Raw genomic sequence first — 13622 nt, 5'->3', positions numbered from 1 at the left:
TGTTTCTCCTTCAATGTTATTTTGCTGTGTGTGGATGCTTTTGGCAAATAAGGCACCTCTGCCACCCCCTAGAAAAGAAAGTTTTCGGAAAGCAGGAGTGACTAATCGCAAGAACGAAATTAATCTCCAGGCAGTAACAACTGGTCCAGCTAAACACCTTCCCACAGATGCTGCCTATTACAGTAATGAGAAGTCTGTACAGAAGACAATGTCTTCTCAAATATCTAACACAAGTGTGTCCTATGCACAAAAAATCATTAAGCCACTGACCTCAATATCCGATGCAGGCACAAGCACAATAGCTGGTATTAGTACTACTCTCCATCAAGGCCAAAGGCAACAGTCTCAGAAACGTAGGGTATCTACCCTGAAATTAACCCGGACACGTGACCCAGCAAATAGTGTTCATTGCAATACACAGCAACAGCTCAAGCCTGTTGAAGTGCCAGTATTTCCACAAAGGCCTGTCTCACCTGCCTGTAACCCCGTGCCTGAGACACACACAGCATCTCTTTCCATTCAGATAGCTCCCATCCCTGACAATAAAGCAGAGCCTGAAATCCAAGAACATCCACCTAGTATTTCTCCAGACACTTCAAAGATATCTTCAAAGGATTTGGGACAAAAGTCTACAGTTCTTCCTTCTTCACAGGCTGCAGAATGCCATGTGGTATATTTAATTTTTCCATCTTTTGTTTTAGATGATTCATGAATCACTTAATAACCTTCTGTTTAGTTATACTTACATATCAAAGTTAGACCTTGTCTTTTCTGGGTAAAACTACCTGTCACATGGACCAAAATAGAACTGAACAAAACCTGAAGTTTTTGGAAAAGTATTGGGAAAAAAAAAAAATTAACCCACCTGAGCTGGAAGGTAGACTTTGTTTCTCTGCGAGCACTGTGTGGAGTGCAAATGCACAACAGGAAATTAGTGAATCACAGGTGATGCATCTGCTTAAGTAGGTTTTCCCAGAGCAGGTTGTATTAAAGCATTATACTGCCATAGGTGCTGGAAGGATCAAGTATGGATAGAAAAGGGTTGGGGACATTTCTGCAAATGCAGCTCTGCCAGTTTATTAGGGCCAGCAAGAACTGTATTTTCTCAGTCAGTGCTTTCTGCAAGCCTAATCACTGCTGTCTCCTATGTGTCCTGTGCAACAGCACTTTTAAAATAAAATGAGTTGATAAAATCTTTTGTCAACCACCTCTATATGAAGCATCACAAGGCACTGAACTTTTAAGTCCCTCTGTTTCCACTATGCCCTACACCTACTGAGATGGAAATTCTTTGTTAATTATACTGATCTCACCTAGGAGAAATGGGAGGATCAAGGACACAGTGTAGGACCAGAAGAGTCTCAGCGTGATTTATCACCATTCAGAAAGTTACCGAGTCAAATAAAATTAGCCCGGGAGCGGTAAAGCAGCAGCGAATACATAGTAGGCAGGGAGAGCTCTGAATAAACGTTGTCATTTCTACTCTACTTTACCTAGTCACATTAAGGTTTTTCTCTTTAAAAAGTTAATTACTCTAATATATCTACCAGTATGTCAGCTTATCTGAGTTTGAAAGTCCTGCAGCTGGAGGTAGGCATTGCTATAGGTCTAGGTGTATCTGCCTCAAAGCTTTGTCCGAGTGAGGATCCCATCGTGGCGTATTTGCATTCATCTAGTTCTGCTGAATTCGGGGGGGAGTTAGGGGGGTTGCTCTGAGTTAAATACAGGACAATCTTACAAACTTAAGGTCCGCTGGGAGCCTTATTGTCAATAGTAGTAACACATCGGCTCTCTCAGACTGTTGTTCTTTCAGACCATCACGTTCAACCAGGTCTTTACTCTGGAAGCCACAAATATCTGCATTAGCTACAGGATAGTTTTACAAGTTGTCGTATGTCAACTCCTCCCTTCAACTCCCAAGTGAAAATTTTGATCAGAACAAAGCTCTGAAATTATATGGCAACAATTTGCAATGCTTCTTTTGAATTCACTCCATTAACAAATGGGAGCACCGAAGAATTAATCACATTTGTCCTTCTCAAGATTAGAGACCAAACTATCATCTTAAACCCTTCTATTAGGCTACGTGAAATTTAGAACATTTTGAGAAAAACAAGTCGCTTTACCCTTGAGAAGAACCAGTTTGCTACATAGTGATTTTTGTCAGGTAGAACGAGTCAGTTCAGGCAAGAGCCACAGTAAAGAAATCGTGTCAGAAACAGTAATGAAGGCTAAGCAAGAGCTTTTTTCTGCTAAATAGGCTGGTATGAAGATCATAGGAGGCAGACTTGCAAGCCTTTTAAATAGGGGCATCAAGGGATACAGTCAGACAATAGAACAGGTGTAGGCATGGCCAATACAACTTATGCATCTATGTTTTCTTTTCACTTAAAAATACTTTTTTAACCCGTTAGCAGTATGATACATTACATATGCTCAGATACATCAAAGTGCCTCTCAAACAGAAAGTGGTTTTATGGCAGCTAACAGGAATTAGGAGAAATATGTTTTTTATGATCCACAATAATACTCAAACTCTAATCAGAATGACTAAAAATAATTTATTTGCTAACTACTTTTTTTTTCCAAATTTTAAAAGTCAAAGCACATTTTGCAGTTTCTTTTTATTTTAGAATCTATTTTAGTTTCACTATGAGCTGACGAAAGTCAGAAAAGTAGCTGTGACTTGTTTGGCAATTTTGCACTTATTTTTCTGCCTTCTCCTTGGTTTCAGTGTGTGGGAAGAATGATCAGAAATTTGGCAACTGAGTTTCTTTGAATAAAATTATAAAAAAAATTCAGTTGATCACAGGGATTGTTAAATAATGTAGCCAGCTTTTCAAACTGCATCCATTTATTGATCTCTTGCCTGCAAAATTCAGCTGACATTCTCCCTGATGTTCAACTTTGAAGTAAATTCTAAACATTAGTATGAAGAGGTGTATCTGGCATCACAATCGAGTCATGGAGCCTGTGGGTTTTGCTAGTTCTGTGTTAAAATATATAAAGTACAAGTCAGCACTGAGGTGGTGTAAAATTTTGCGTCAGATGAGGTCCCAAAGCCAAGATGCCATGGGCTACAGTTAGAAATGAAGGCTACAGCTATATGTCTAAAAATACTCTAGTTGAAATCTTGGCACTGTTCTAATGCCAAAAATTAAGATCCCCGTTAGCACTGTGTCTCATGATATTTGCAAAGTTCACAATTTATCTTACATAGGCAAGTTAACTTTCAGTATACTATGCATAATAGTACTTTCATTTTTAAAATTCCTTTAGATTTGTGAGCTCTACAGGACTTTGTACACCAGTTAAAATACTTTTGTATATGCAGATTATAGGTTGTTATGCTAAGCTATATCCTCTAGGGATGTTCTCAGGATGTAGATTAGGCCCACCAGCAATGTTCAAAGCTGCCACAGAAACTCGAAAACCAAATACATTTAGAAAGGCACTGTAAAAACAAACAACTCTCCTTGTGCTTCTGGGTTTATGTATGTGGAGCAGAATGAGGTAAGATTGGCTAATCATCACTTCTTGAGAGGTGGTCAATGAGAAATACTGTGCATGTGTGGGTATCTATGTGTGTAGGAAACACAGGCAACTATATTATGTCACAACGCATGAAAAAGTACAGCTGAGAGAGAGCTTCTATGATCCAAGTACATGCACAACAATTTTGCAGTATTTTTTAAGGTATCTTGTTATGTTTGTGCTCCTATTTGCGCTTCGTTTCAGAGCTTATCTGCTGAAACTTTAGAAGCAAGCAGAAGTGTAGTATGATTCACCAAATGACATTTTGTAAACACTCCTACTCAGAGAAAGGTTAAACCCCTTAAAAGTATAGATGAAAAGAGAAGCATTCAAGTTACTCGGTATTAGGTATTTTTACATTATTACAGTCTCGAGAGATGCTGTTGCTCTGTACCATACTGTAGATACAGGAGAAATAACCTGATGTATTTCAACAGAGAAATTAGTATTTGTTAGTATGAGATCGATGGAGGTAAATTCTGTTGTCCAAATTTCTTAGAAGAAGAAGTTCTAAACTGATGACGAATTCTGAGCTGCATCTTCTGAAAGAAACATCTGGTATTTTTATGTTCATTTTGTTCCTGGGTTTGGAAGTGTCCTCTTATTCTAGATAGTGCTCTCTAAAACTGAGGATGCAAAATATTTGTCCTGTTTGTTTGAATTCCACAGATGAGTTAACACTTGGTTTAGGCCTGGTGTCCTGGAGGAACAGAAACTACTATACTAGATTATGAAAGTGTTTATTTTGCCAGCCTTATAGCTGTAGAAAAGTGAATCAAGGAAAATAAGCCTAGAATTCAAAAAATTGTTTCTGAATCCATTGGTCTAGTACATTACTGTTTGTTAGGTGTTGACTGTATGTTGAGTGATGTAGAAGGGAGAGAAGACAGGTTTCAATGTTTTGAGGACAGAGGACAAGCAAAGCAAATTGAGCACATAATTTTCATTTTAAGTTCTTTATCCTAGTGTGGTTTTGCATAAGGGCTGAACTCCACCTCCTTATACTGACTTTAGAATAAGAGGGCTACGTAGTAAGAATGGGCATAGGAATATAACTTGGAGCATCAGTTTGGAGATTTTGACATCAGCTTTTAACAATTAAAAATAGAGGTATTTTTACCCATTTGTGCAAGCGTATGGGTGTAATTTGTTGACTACTAAACTCTCTGTATTAACAAAATGAGTTTATTCACTTATCTCTGAGTTTTCTTATCTATGTCTTGACTGTTGAAGCAAGGCCAGCACTTTGGTGTCATTAGTAACCTCACACCATTACCCCCAGATGTTGCATTAAAATGGTAGATGACTGGTTGTGAAACCCATGCTAGCCTCACCTGTCAGCTTCATGTGACTTGTGTTCTTCAGGCCTGACATTTTACTATTTGATAGAAGGTGAACATTTCTAAAGACCAGCAGAAAGCCGCACTTGAGACCTTCAGTTCACTAGAAGACTGTGATGACATTTATCTCTCTCTCAAGTGTTGCTCCACAACCCAAGACAATTATGTAGTCTAACCAGTTTTTCATCATTCTAATTGATTAAGTACTTGTTTGGCATTTAATCTGCCTGACTTCTGCTAGCATTTCTTGTGCTATAACAACAAATTTAGTCTGAAGCACACGGAATGGAACTAGTATTAAAAGTTTTCTGGAATGAATTCAGCCTTGTCCTTCTCGTATTTTTGACAGTGATTAAAAATATGGATTAGTAGTAGCCAAAAGTATTTGTTTAGAGTTTACCAACACTCTATGTTTTTTAAATGGCGTAATAAATTTTCAAAAATAATAGTACTTTAAATCACCATTTCAACCACTCTTTCCCAGAGTGATGGTTGTATCTGTGACAGAATTCTAGCACCAGGCAGAAGAGTCAAGGTTTACTCTACAAAGCTGAGAAACTTCATGTTGGGCATCAGTATCTAGAATTGCTGCATTCCTTCTACTCATGTTGCAAGAATGATAACTTTATATTCTTTTTAAGAATTTGGTTTGATGAAATCAGCTATTATTTGCCAAACACAATGAATTTAATTCTTTAAGAACTCAATTTCACTAGCTCTCTGGATGCACCCTGAATATCTGTTCTTGTGTTGTCCATCCCATATTTTGTCAAGCATGCAGGCAATCTTCTCAGTTTGAAGCCAGAAGGCTTACTTGGTTTCTCAAGTCTCCAAAATTTCCTGTTATTTTAACAATTTAGAGATCAATTTACGTATTTTGTCTCAGTCATATGTAATTTTTCCTCTGGGGATGCTGAGAAGATATCTGGTCTCAAGACCTTCAGAGCGTGGTATTGGCTCTGCCTTGTAATTGCACTATGATCTCCTGGTTTGTGTCTTTTGCTGTAGATGTTGAATTACGACATGGATGATGAAATTCATCATGAATGATGGTTCTGTCTTCCCTTTATGTATCTGTGAGGTGAAATAATGTATCTTGTATGTGTATGTAAATGCACACCTCTTAACCCCTGATTTACTATGTTGCATAACTGGCTGTTTCACATCTGCATATGATTGTTTTTCGTGAAATTATTTTTAAAATTATTTACAGTCATACATTCAATTAATGATTTTCTGATTAAGAAGTGATCTGTCCAGATTTATGCTATGGAAATATTTTTTTTTCAGTTGTAGATTTGAAACATTGCTGTGAATAAGATTTTGATTTTAAGCTGTTTGACTAAGTTTCTTCACTGTTTTAAATGAAGATTTTAACAACAGCTTCTGACTATTTTTATGTACTGCAGAGGTCCAGTAATGCCAGAGAGTTCTTCTGAACCATTTGGAACAAGTGATGGGTGTCTGTTCACGTACTTAGGATTCTTTTCTGAAATGCTTATTCACAGGGATGGTCCCATTGACCTCAATAAAGTTATTTGTGTAAATTCTAGTTCATCTCAGCAAGAATTCTGGAACTGGACCCCCAGTGACCTCTCATAAGTAGCACAATCTGGGTTGTGTTCCAACTCTTCCGCAAGGGCTTTAGAAGATATTTTCAGATTTTGGATTAAAATGCCAAAATGGCATTTTAATCTGATGGCTTGAAACATTTGCTGAATTATTAGAGGTAAAGACCTCTGCCTGTTCTGAGCATAGGAAATAACACTAATATTATTGGTAACAATGTGATATCTGTGACCAAATGTTGATTTTTTTTTAAAGTAGTAATTACTGCATATGGTATCTTACTCTGCTGTATTTTACATAAATTTAAAATCTCAAACACTCTTTCCCTGCAGCTAATCCAGAGTTCTTCAACTCTATCAAAAATTAAACCATTAGTGCTGAAGTAGGCAGTATTTTGACATTCTTCAGGAATTAATTGAAAGCTTGTGGCTAACAGGCAGTGTAGAAGGATCTGTCCAGCTGTTTAACAAAGATTGGATGCCAACATGCTTTTCATGTATCTCTAATTAAAAAAGAAGTTGCAGATGCAAAAGGCCAGTTTCAGGACTAGTTTGTCCTGTGACTGGTTTGAAGTAACAGAACATAAAGCTCATACATATTTCAGAAGCCCTCACGTGAGGACCTTCCTTTGTTCTTTGACGGAATTATGCCAAAGCCAAACTAGCATGTTTTGTCTCAGTACAAAGTAATCCCTGTCCTGTTCTTGTGCTCCCAATCTTTGTTATTCCTCAGATTTATACCAGTTACCCTAATAACACTTTTGTCCTCTAATGTCCTCAAAAGCTCCTATGTGTACACCTTATCCAGTGGGCTGACAGGGTGCTTCCAGGGTGCTTGGAAATTCTAAGACTATCCAAACATTTTTATTAGAGAGGCAGTGGAGAAGATGTGTTCAGTCACAAGAGGCAAAAAGTCCACTATCGTATGAACATTCAATATTAGTGTTTCCACTTAGCTTGCAGTCTTGCCCATCTGTATATTACAGTTAATTTCAAAATGATGCCTGTCCCTTAACAAAAAAAGACAGCAACATTTACAGGAATCAGACTTGGGATCCTTCTTTCCTTTCACAAGCAAAATGAACGTGACATTCTCTAGCCTCATATTTTTCTAAAGTATTAAATAGGTGAACCTTCTCGATGCACAACTGAGATCATTAATACATGCAGTACTTTATGAATATTCATCCCCAGCACACTATGGTTTCTGGCATTGCTTCCACTAGTATTTGATGCATTCATTTCTTTCATGTTTTCCTGCTTTAATATAGAGCGTGGTTGATTTATTTCCTAATCCATGTGAATGTGAACTTCCTCAGGCTGCTGAAAAACTTATGCTTTTGTAATTCTCCTACATACAGCAGAGGCAAAGGGAAAAGTTTTTTATTCATTTGGTAATCTGTTTCTCTTCTTATTTTTTTTTCCTCAAATCTCAGCTTGGAAACGAGAAAGTAACTGCCCCTGTGATGGAGGTAAATGCTTCACAGACACACAGACAAACAGCAACAGAAGCTTCTCCACTGCCTCTTCCTCCTCCTGTGGTACCAGTTAACAGAGCCTCTTTCTCACCAGACAGTGGCACCCATCTAGTACCATTTTCTTTGCCAACACTTGATGATTTTTTGCCTTCACGCTTTTATAAAACCCCAGCCCTTTCACAATTTTCATATAAATGCCCGTACCTAGCTTCTGAAAGTATTATCCACAGGAATGAAACAGCCTCTGTAAGCACAGATTCTGCCATGAGTGAGTGCTCCTCCCGCACTGTGAGTGAGTCCTCCACAGCCATTCTAGATGAGCTGCAGACTTGCAGCTATGATACCACTGACTGCTCTGAAACACCTTCCCCAACCTTGAGCCAGATGTCTGCTGTGTCAGATGGCACCACCTTAACCAACACTGCTGCCACTTCTCATGTAATTATGCTTCCTTTTTTTCCTCTATTTTGTTCGAACAGGTTGTCAGAGGGGAAAAGAGTTCAAATCTGTCCGTTATCCCGTTGCACAGACAAGTGTTCCATTAGTAGTTTTCTGTGTTTGCAGTCTGACAGTATGTTTTGCAACAGTTATTTAAGAAAAAAAAATCACTGGCATAGCAGATTTGGTAATAGGAAAATGATACTAAGTTATTGCACAGTTGTATGGTCAGCTAAGGTGTATCAAACACTTTGATTAAAATAAATGCAAATAAATTCAGTAAATATCTGTTCCAAATGCATCAAGAACAAACGGTCTGTAGAGTTTGGAGAGATTTGTTTAAAATACTGGTAGCAACATACAGATTTGTGGAGTTTATAGCCGTTAGACTACCACCATTTTTGGTTTATACTGAGGTACAGATTTCAGTAACATAACTTGTTAATTCTTAGTAAATGTTGGCAATATTTAACGCATTTTTTTTCCCCAGCCATGACTGCACGAAAACTGTTTTTCTCTCCTCTAACTAACCTTTTCCTCTCGTAAGCATGTTTTCTTACAGGAGTGAACTTCATCAATAATCTTGTAGTACCCAAGTGTCCTGTTACTTTTCCCTTGGTTAAGTCAAGGAAAAAAACAGCATGTGATTAAACATTTTATACATACATTCACTTTTCTGTACCTTAGTACACTCATATATGGGGAGAAAGAAGGTATGGAATTTGGGTCAAATCCAGATCACTTCTTATTTCTTTTGAGATTATCTGCATGATTAAAATGAGTCAGAACAAAGCCTTCATTTAGATTGAGCAATTTGTTGGTGAATTATAAAACAGAGAGATGTTTTGAGACCAAAGTTTTACTGGGTCACAACAGTGTTCAAACTTTGTGCAAATACTTCCACATGCTGTGATTTTCAAGTCTGAACAGAACAAACAGTGTATATATTTTTAAAGCTTCGTATGTATCTTATAAAAAGTATTTTGAGACCAAACTTGCACATAGTCACCTGGAAAGTCAATGATCTGTTGTCAGTGCTCTGCATGCTGTTAAAAAAATACTGTTAATAACAGACATGTAAAAGCTGCATTCCTAACTCTTGTAACACAGCTCTGAAACTTTTTTTTAAAGAATGAGTACTGTGAATCTGTATACAGCCTAGTAGTTGTAACCAAAGATACCATAAGCAATATAGACCGGTCTGTGTAAATAAGACAATCACTACATGACCATTTTCTAGCTACAGGAAGCATGGAACACTTACATATTCTTCTAACCTACTTCTAAAATAATCAACTAACTGTATTGGTTTTCTTTGAGCACCATTTTTGTATGCTAAAGTGAACAGTCCTTCCTTCTTTCATTTTTTGGGTAGTCTCCCTATAGAGGGAAATGTTATGGTCAGGTCTGACCACCACCTTCGCTGTCAGACATGACAAGGATGAGCATAACAGTTGTTCATCATTAGTGGACAAAGAGAAAGGATGAGTCTCCTACCAAAGGACAAAAAACCCCAAACAGTCTGAAGAGCCCCACAGAAATTAAGCTGCTGGCAAGACCCACCTCTGCAGTGTAGAAAAGTCCTCATCTCCCATCCTATGTAGAGGAGGGCCAGGTGACTGTAAATGTATCCATGAAATGAGAAAATGATGAGGAAGCTGGTAGCACACACAGATGTGCTGCCGGTGGCTCTACTTTGGTAATGATCTTCATTCTGAAAAGAGACTCTGTTCGTTTTGTAGATGAAAACTGCTGAGAGAACAATAAAACTAATATGGGATTGTGCCATCCAGCACTGTGTCCACTTAAGATGGAACCACACTTTCAAAGAGATAATGTCCACATTGGGAATGCTTGTTTATTCTTGAGGTCCTTAGTGAAAACTTAGGCAAAAAGATTTTACAGTGGATCTTCTGAGAAGAAGAAACACTATCAGGAAGAGCTGAATCAATAAAATTGTAAAATATTCTAGGCAAAAGGCAGAGCTAAACATAAAACTATGGTTAATTGGCCATACTTTTACTCACGAATTACAGCTTCTTTGAAAACCTGAAGTATGATAATTGTAATTCTTATTTGGGCTTATGCTTAAAGCTAAAGTCAGAGAACAGCTGGTTTTGGAAAATATTTTTTCCAATTCTATTCCAGTTATGGACATTTCCCTTATAAAATAATTTTCCTGGATTCTTTTTGTTTATGTAGTTTAAAATTGTGGAATCTAATGGAAACTTGGAAATGGAAGTACACATTAGCTTTTGCCTCTTCCCATGTTCCGTGGCTGTCTTGAGCTTCAAGAATTGTTCCTGAGTATTTCAGCCTAATTCAGTGTCTTGAGGCTGGGGGTGTACCGTGCAGCATTGCTGCACAAAACTGCTCAGACATCTGTAATGGGACCTCTTTCCCTCTGCTGTCTACCTCAGCAGAGAGAAAGTTAGAAAGCTCCAATCCCAAATAGATGCTTTTCTCTCCTCTGATTCAGAAGTCGAGAGTCCTGCTCTTTCTGATGCTCAGGCAAATTAAAGGAAATATAAACCTGATACCTAGGAGGAATCTTTACAATATTTTTATTACCTAGCAGAAGAAGTAGGTGGCTCTGCTAGCAGTGGAGCACAGATAAGGTATATTGGAGAAAAAAAAAATAAATGGAGGAGCCTAGGGAAACAAAAAGCATTAAAGAGAGGAGGATTATCTTCCCAGTAAACTGGGAAATGTGTGCATTTTGGTGAAATGGTTCTTTTCTGTATCATCTTATTTTCCCACTAAGGAGATTACCTTAGGAAAGTAGAAGGTCTAATTTCATAAATAGGCATCTTAAAGATTTCACTTCCTTGTAAAATCTGGGAACAAACTTCGTCACCTGGAACTAAAGCATCACATGCTCAGATTGAATGTGAATAACTCCCAAATGATTCCAAGGGTAGGAAAAGGCCCTTGGAACTTGAAACTTCTCAAAACTGTCTTTTATAGCTAACCATCTCACCAATGCAATATACTTCAGATAAACAAATGCAATAGCCCCTGTCGTGGTAATTTTCTTCAAAGAGAAAATAATTAGGAATTAAGAAATGATAGCTGAGATTATATCTTCTCTAAAACCTCTAGAAGCAAATCCAAAAATGTCATATATGGACATGCCACATACATATTTACGACTGATGTCCATCAGCTACTTGTGTGGGTCTTGTTTTCATAATATTGTGTACTACTTAGTGTAAGAGCCTTATTGTCTTATCCAACTATTTGGTAAAGCCCATTACAGGAATATCTTAAATTTTTATTACAAAAATTCACAGGAGTAGCTTTCCAGTCTACAAAGAATTCATACTAGTTCTACTCCTCTCTTCAGAGAAACAAAAGCCATAGTAAATGAGTAAGAAGGTATAAGGTTCTGGACATAGCTGCACCCTGCCTTCCCTAGACACAAGCTTTCACAAAAGAGACTATATGCAGGAAAAGAGAATGGGTGAACCCCTGAAGTAGGGTAAAGATGGCTGGCCTCATCTAGGAACCTCGTCTGAAAACATTACTTCATACCCCTTGAAATGCTACCTTTGAGCTTATGTAGCTTTTGCTTCTTACAGCTCCAAGTTCTTTTAGAGGGGAGGATGGTGTGAGAAAAGCCAGCAGTCTACATTTTGATTCCTGGCTTTATTAGGAGAGCAAACATTTAAACATAAAAGTTTTAAGGGAGACATCACCACAACACAAACTTTTCAGCTCAGTTCTGAAAACAGGCATCATTAAAATGAGAAACCCCAGAATGCATCTAGGCCATCATGAGATGTCTGCATAGCAGCCAGAATTTGTTTTACTCTCTTAGCTACTGGAGACTAAGACATTAAAAATTTCAAATCAAATCAATAATCTCCAAAATACAAATGCATACAAGATGTCATGAACCATTTCATTTTAGAATTTAAAAATAATATACATTTTAATGTTTTTTACTTATGCTTTGCTGCCTCAGAAAGTCTCATGTTTTACATTTACATGTTTTAGTTGTTCTATTTTCTTACATAAAATTGATCAAAGTTTGTAGCACTTCTGATTTTGTTCAGATTTAAAGAAGAGTTCTACATTAAAGGAGGTGTTACAGAGAGCTTCTCTCCCTTTTCTGCTGAAATGTTCGCTAGCCTCTCATTTCATTCAGTGTTTTCTCAATATCTCTGTTTTGATCCTTGCAATACTCCCCATAGAAGTGCTGCAGCCCAAATGTGGGAATTCTAAACCTGGGGGCAGGGAAGCAGATTGTTGCCGAAGTCCCTCTTGTGACTAAAGCTCAAATGGCTTGTGATGCTGCTATACTGCCTGTTTACTTAGCTTTTCCATTTTATTTATTTGATTTTGTTCTGTTGTTTTGTGGTTGTGTTTTTTGTATTGGTCTTATTTATTTTTATTGTGATGGATTATGTATCAGTGTCCCATAGTCACTCCAGCTGGCTTCCAGTTTTTAAAGCGGCTTTGGCTCACTTTCTTTAGCTAGCCTTGATGGGACTTTTCCCTTTGATGTGCACAGAAGTTGCCATTAATATCAATGGGCCTCCAGCGTGTGCGTTAAGGGAAGATGTCTCTTGGAGTGAGTGATCCGTGGCAGGCAGCCTTTGTCACACAATGAGAGGAACTTCTACTGCCATCTTCATTTGATATTGCTGTCAGACCTCTGCAGACCTTGTTTGTGCCGTCTTCGTTGCCCTGACCGTGGTCTTTCTGTCACCTTCCGATGACTGCAGCGTGCTTCACAGACAGCACGTACAAGGAGAGAAGGGGGGAGGTACAAGGTATATAAGGAACGCATTCTGCTCCCCTTGTGATGAGTTTTGTATTTCAGTGAACTCAAATGCCATTACGGCTTGGTACCTGACAACTGGGACGTGTTGTGTGGATGAGTCTTGCATCACTCTGTTAGGGATGGCAGTCGGAGGGCTTTGTGTGTCGTTTAATGGGATATTGTTTTGTTTCTCTCAGGCTCAGATCACAGTGAATGGGAACTCTAGCACTGCTGCCAGCCCAGTGAGTCACTTTCAAAGGCCTTTTTCCCCTTCTTCAGCTTACCCTCCACCAGCTTCACTCAATTCCAACATTGTTATCATGCAGCATGGCAGGATGATGGGTAAGCCTCACACAGAATGTTTGCTTTATACATTACACAACATATTCCAATTCACATGGCAAAGACTGCAAATAATTGCGGGGTGCTTCACACCCATAATGAAGGTATTGTCTGTTCATCTACCTTGGGAAGTACATGCAAAAATTAGTAGCAT

The 13622-nt window shown here is 38.1% G+C and overlaps 1 protein-coding gene across 4 annotated transcripts in view; it reads left to right on the top strand.

Moving 5' to 3' along the window:
• SORBS2 (sorbin and SH3 domain containing 2) overlaps positions 1 to 13622 on the top strand; it is a 163275-nt gene that overhangs the window by 90531 nt on the left and 59122 nt on the right. For all 4 annotated transcript variants that reach the window (XM_086746244.1, XM_086746245.1, XM_086746247.1 and 1 more), the window contains 3 exons: positions 53 to 670; positions 7879 to 8358; positions 13324 to 13468. In XM_086746244.1, coding sequence (XP_086602370.1) covers positions 53 to 670; positions 7879 to 8358; positions 13324 to 13468 — 1243 coding nt within the window. The remainder of the gene's footprint in view (positions 1 to 52; positions 671 to 7878; positions 8359 to 13323; positions 13469 to 13622) is intronic.

The sequence above is a fragment of the Chlamydotis macqueenii genome, chromosome 4 (genome assembly GCF_036417535.1).
Source record: "Chlamydotis macqueenii isolate bChlMac1 chromosome 4, bChlMac1.mat, whole genome shotgun sequence".
NCBI lineage: Eukaryota > Metazoa > Chordata > Aves > Otidiformes > Otididae > Chlamydotis > Chlamydotis macqueenii.
The sequence above is the reverse complement of the archived record's forward strand: the minus strand, read 5'-3'. Positions and strand labels throughout refer to the sequence as shown.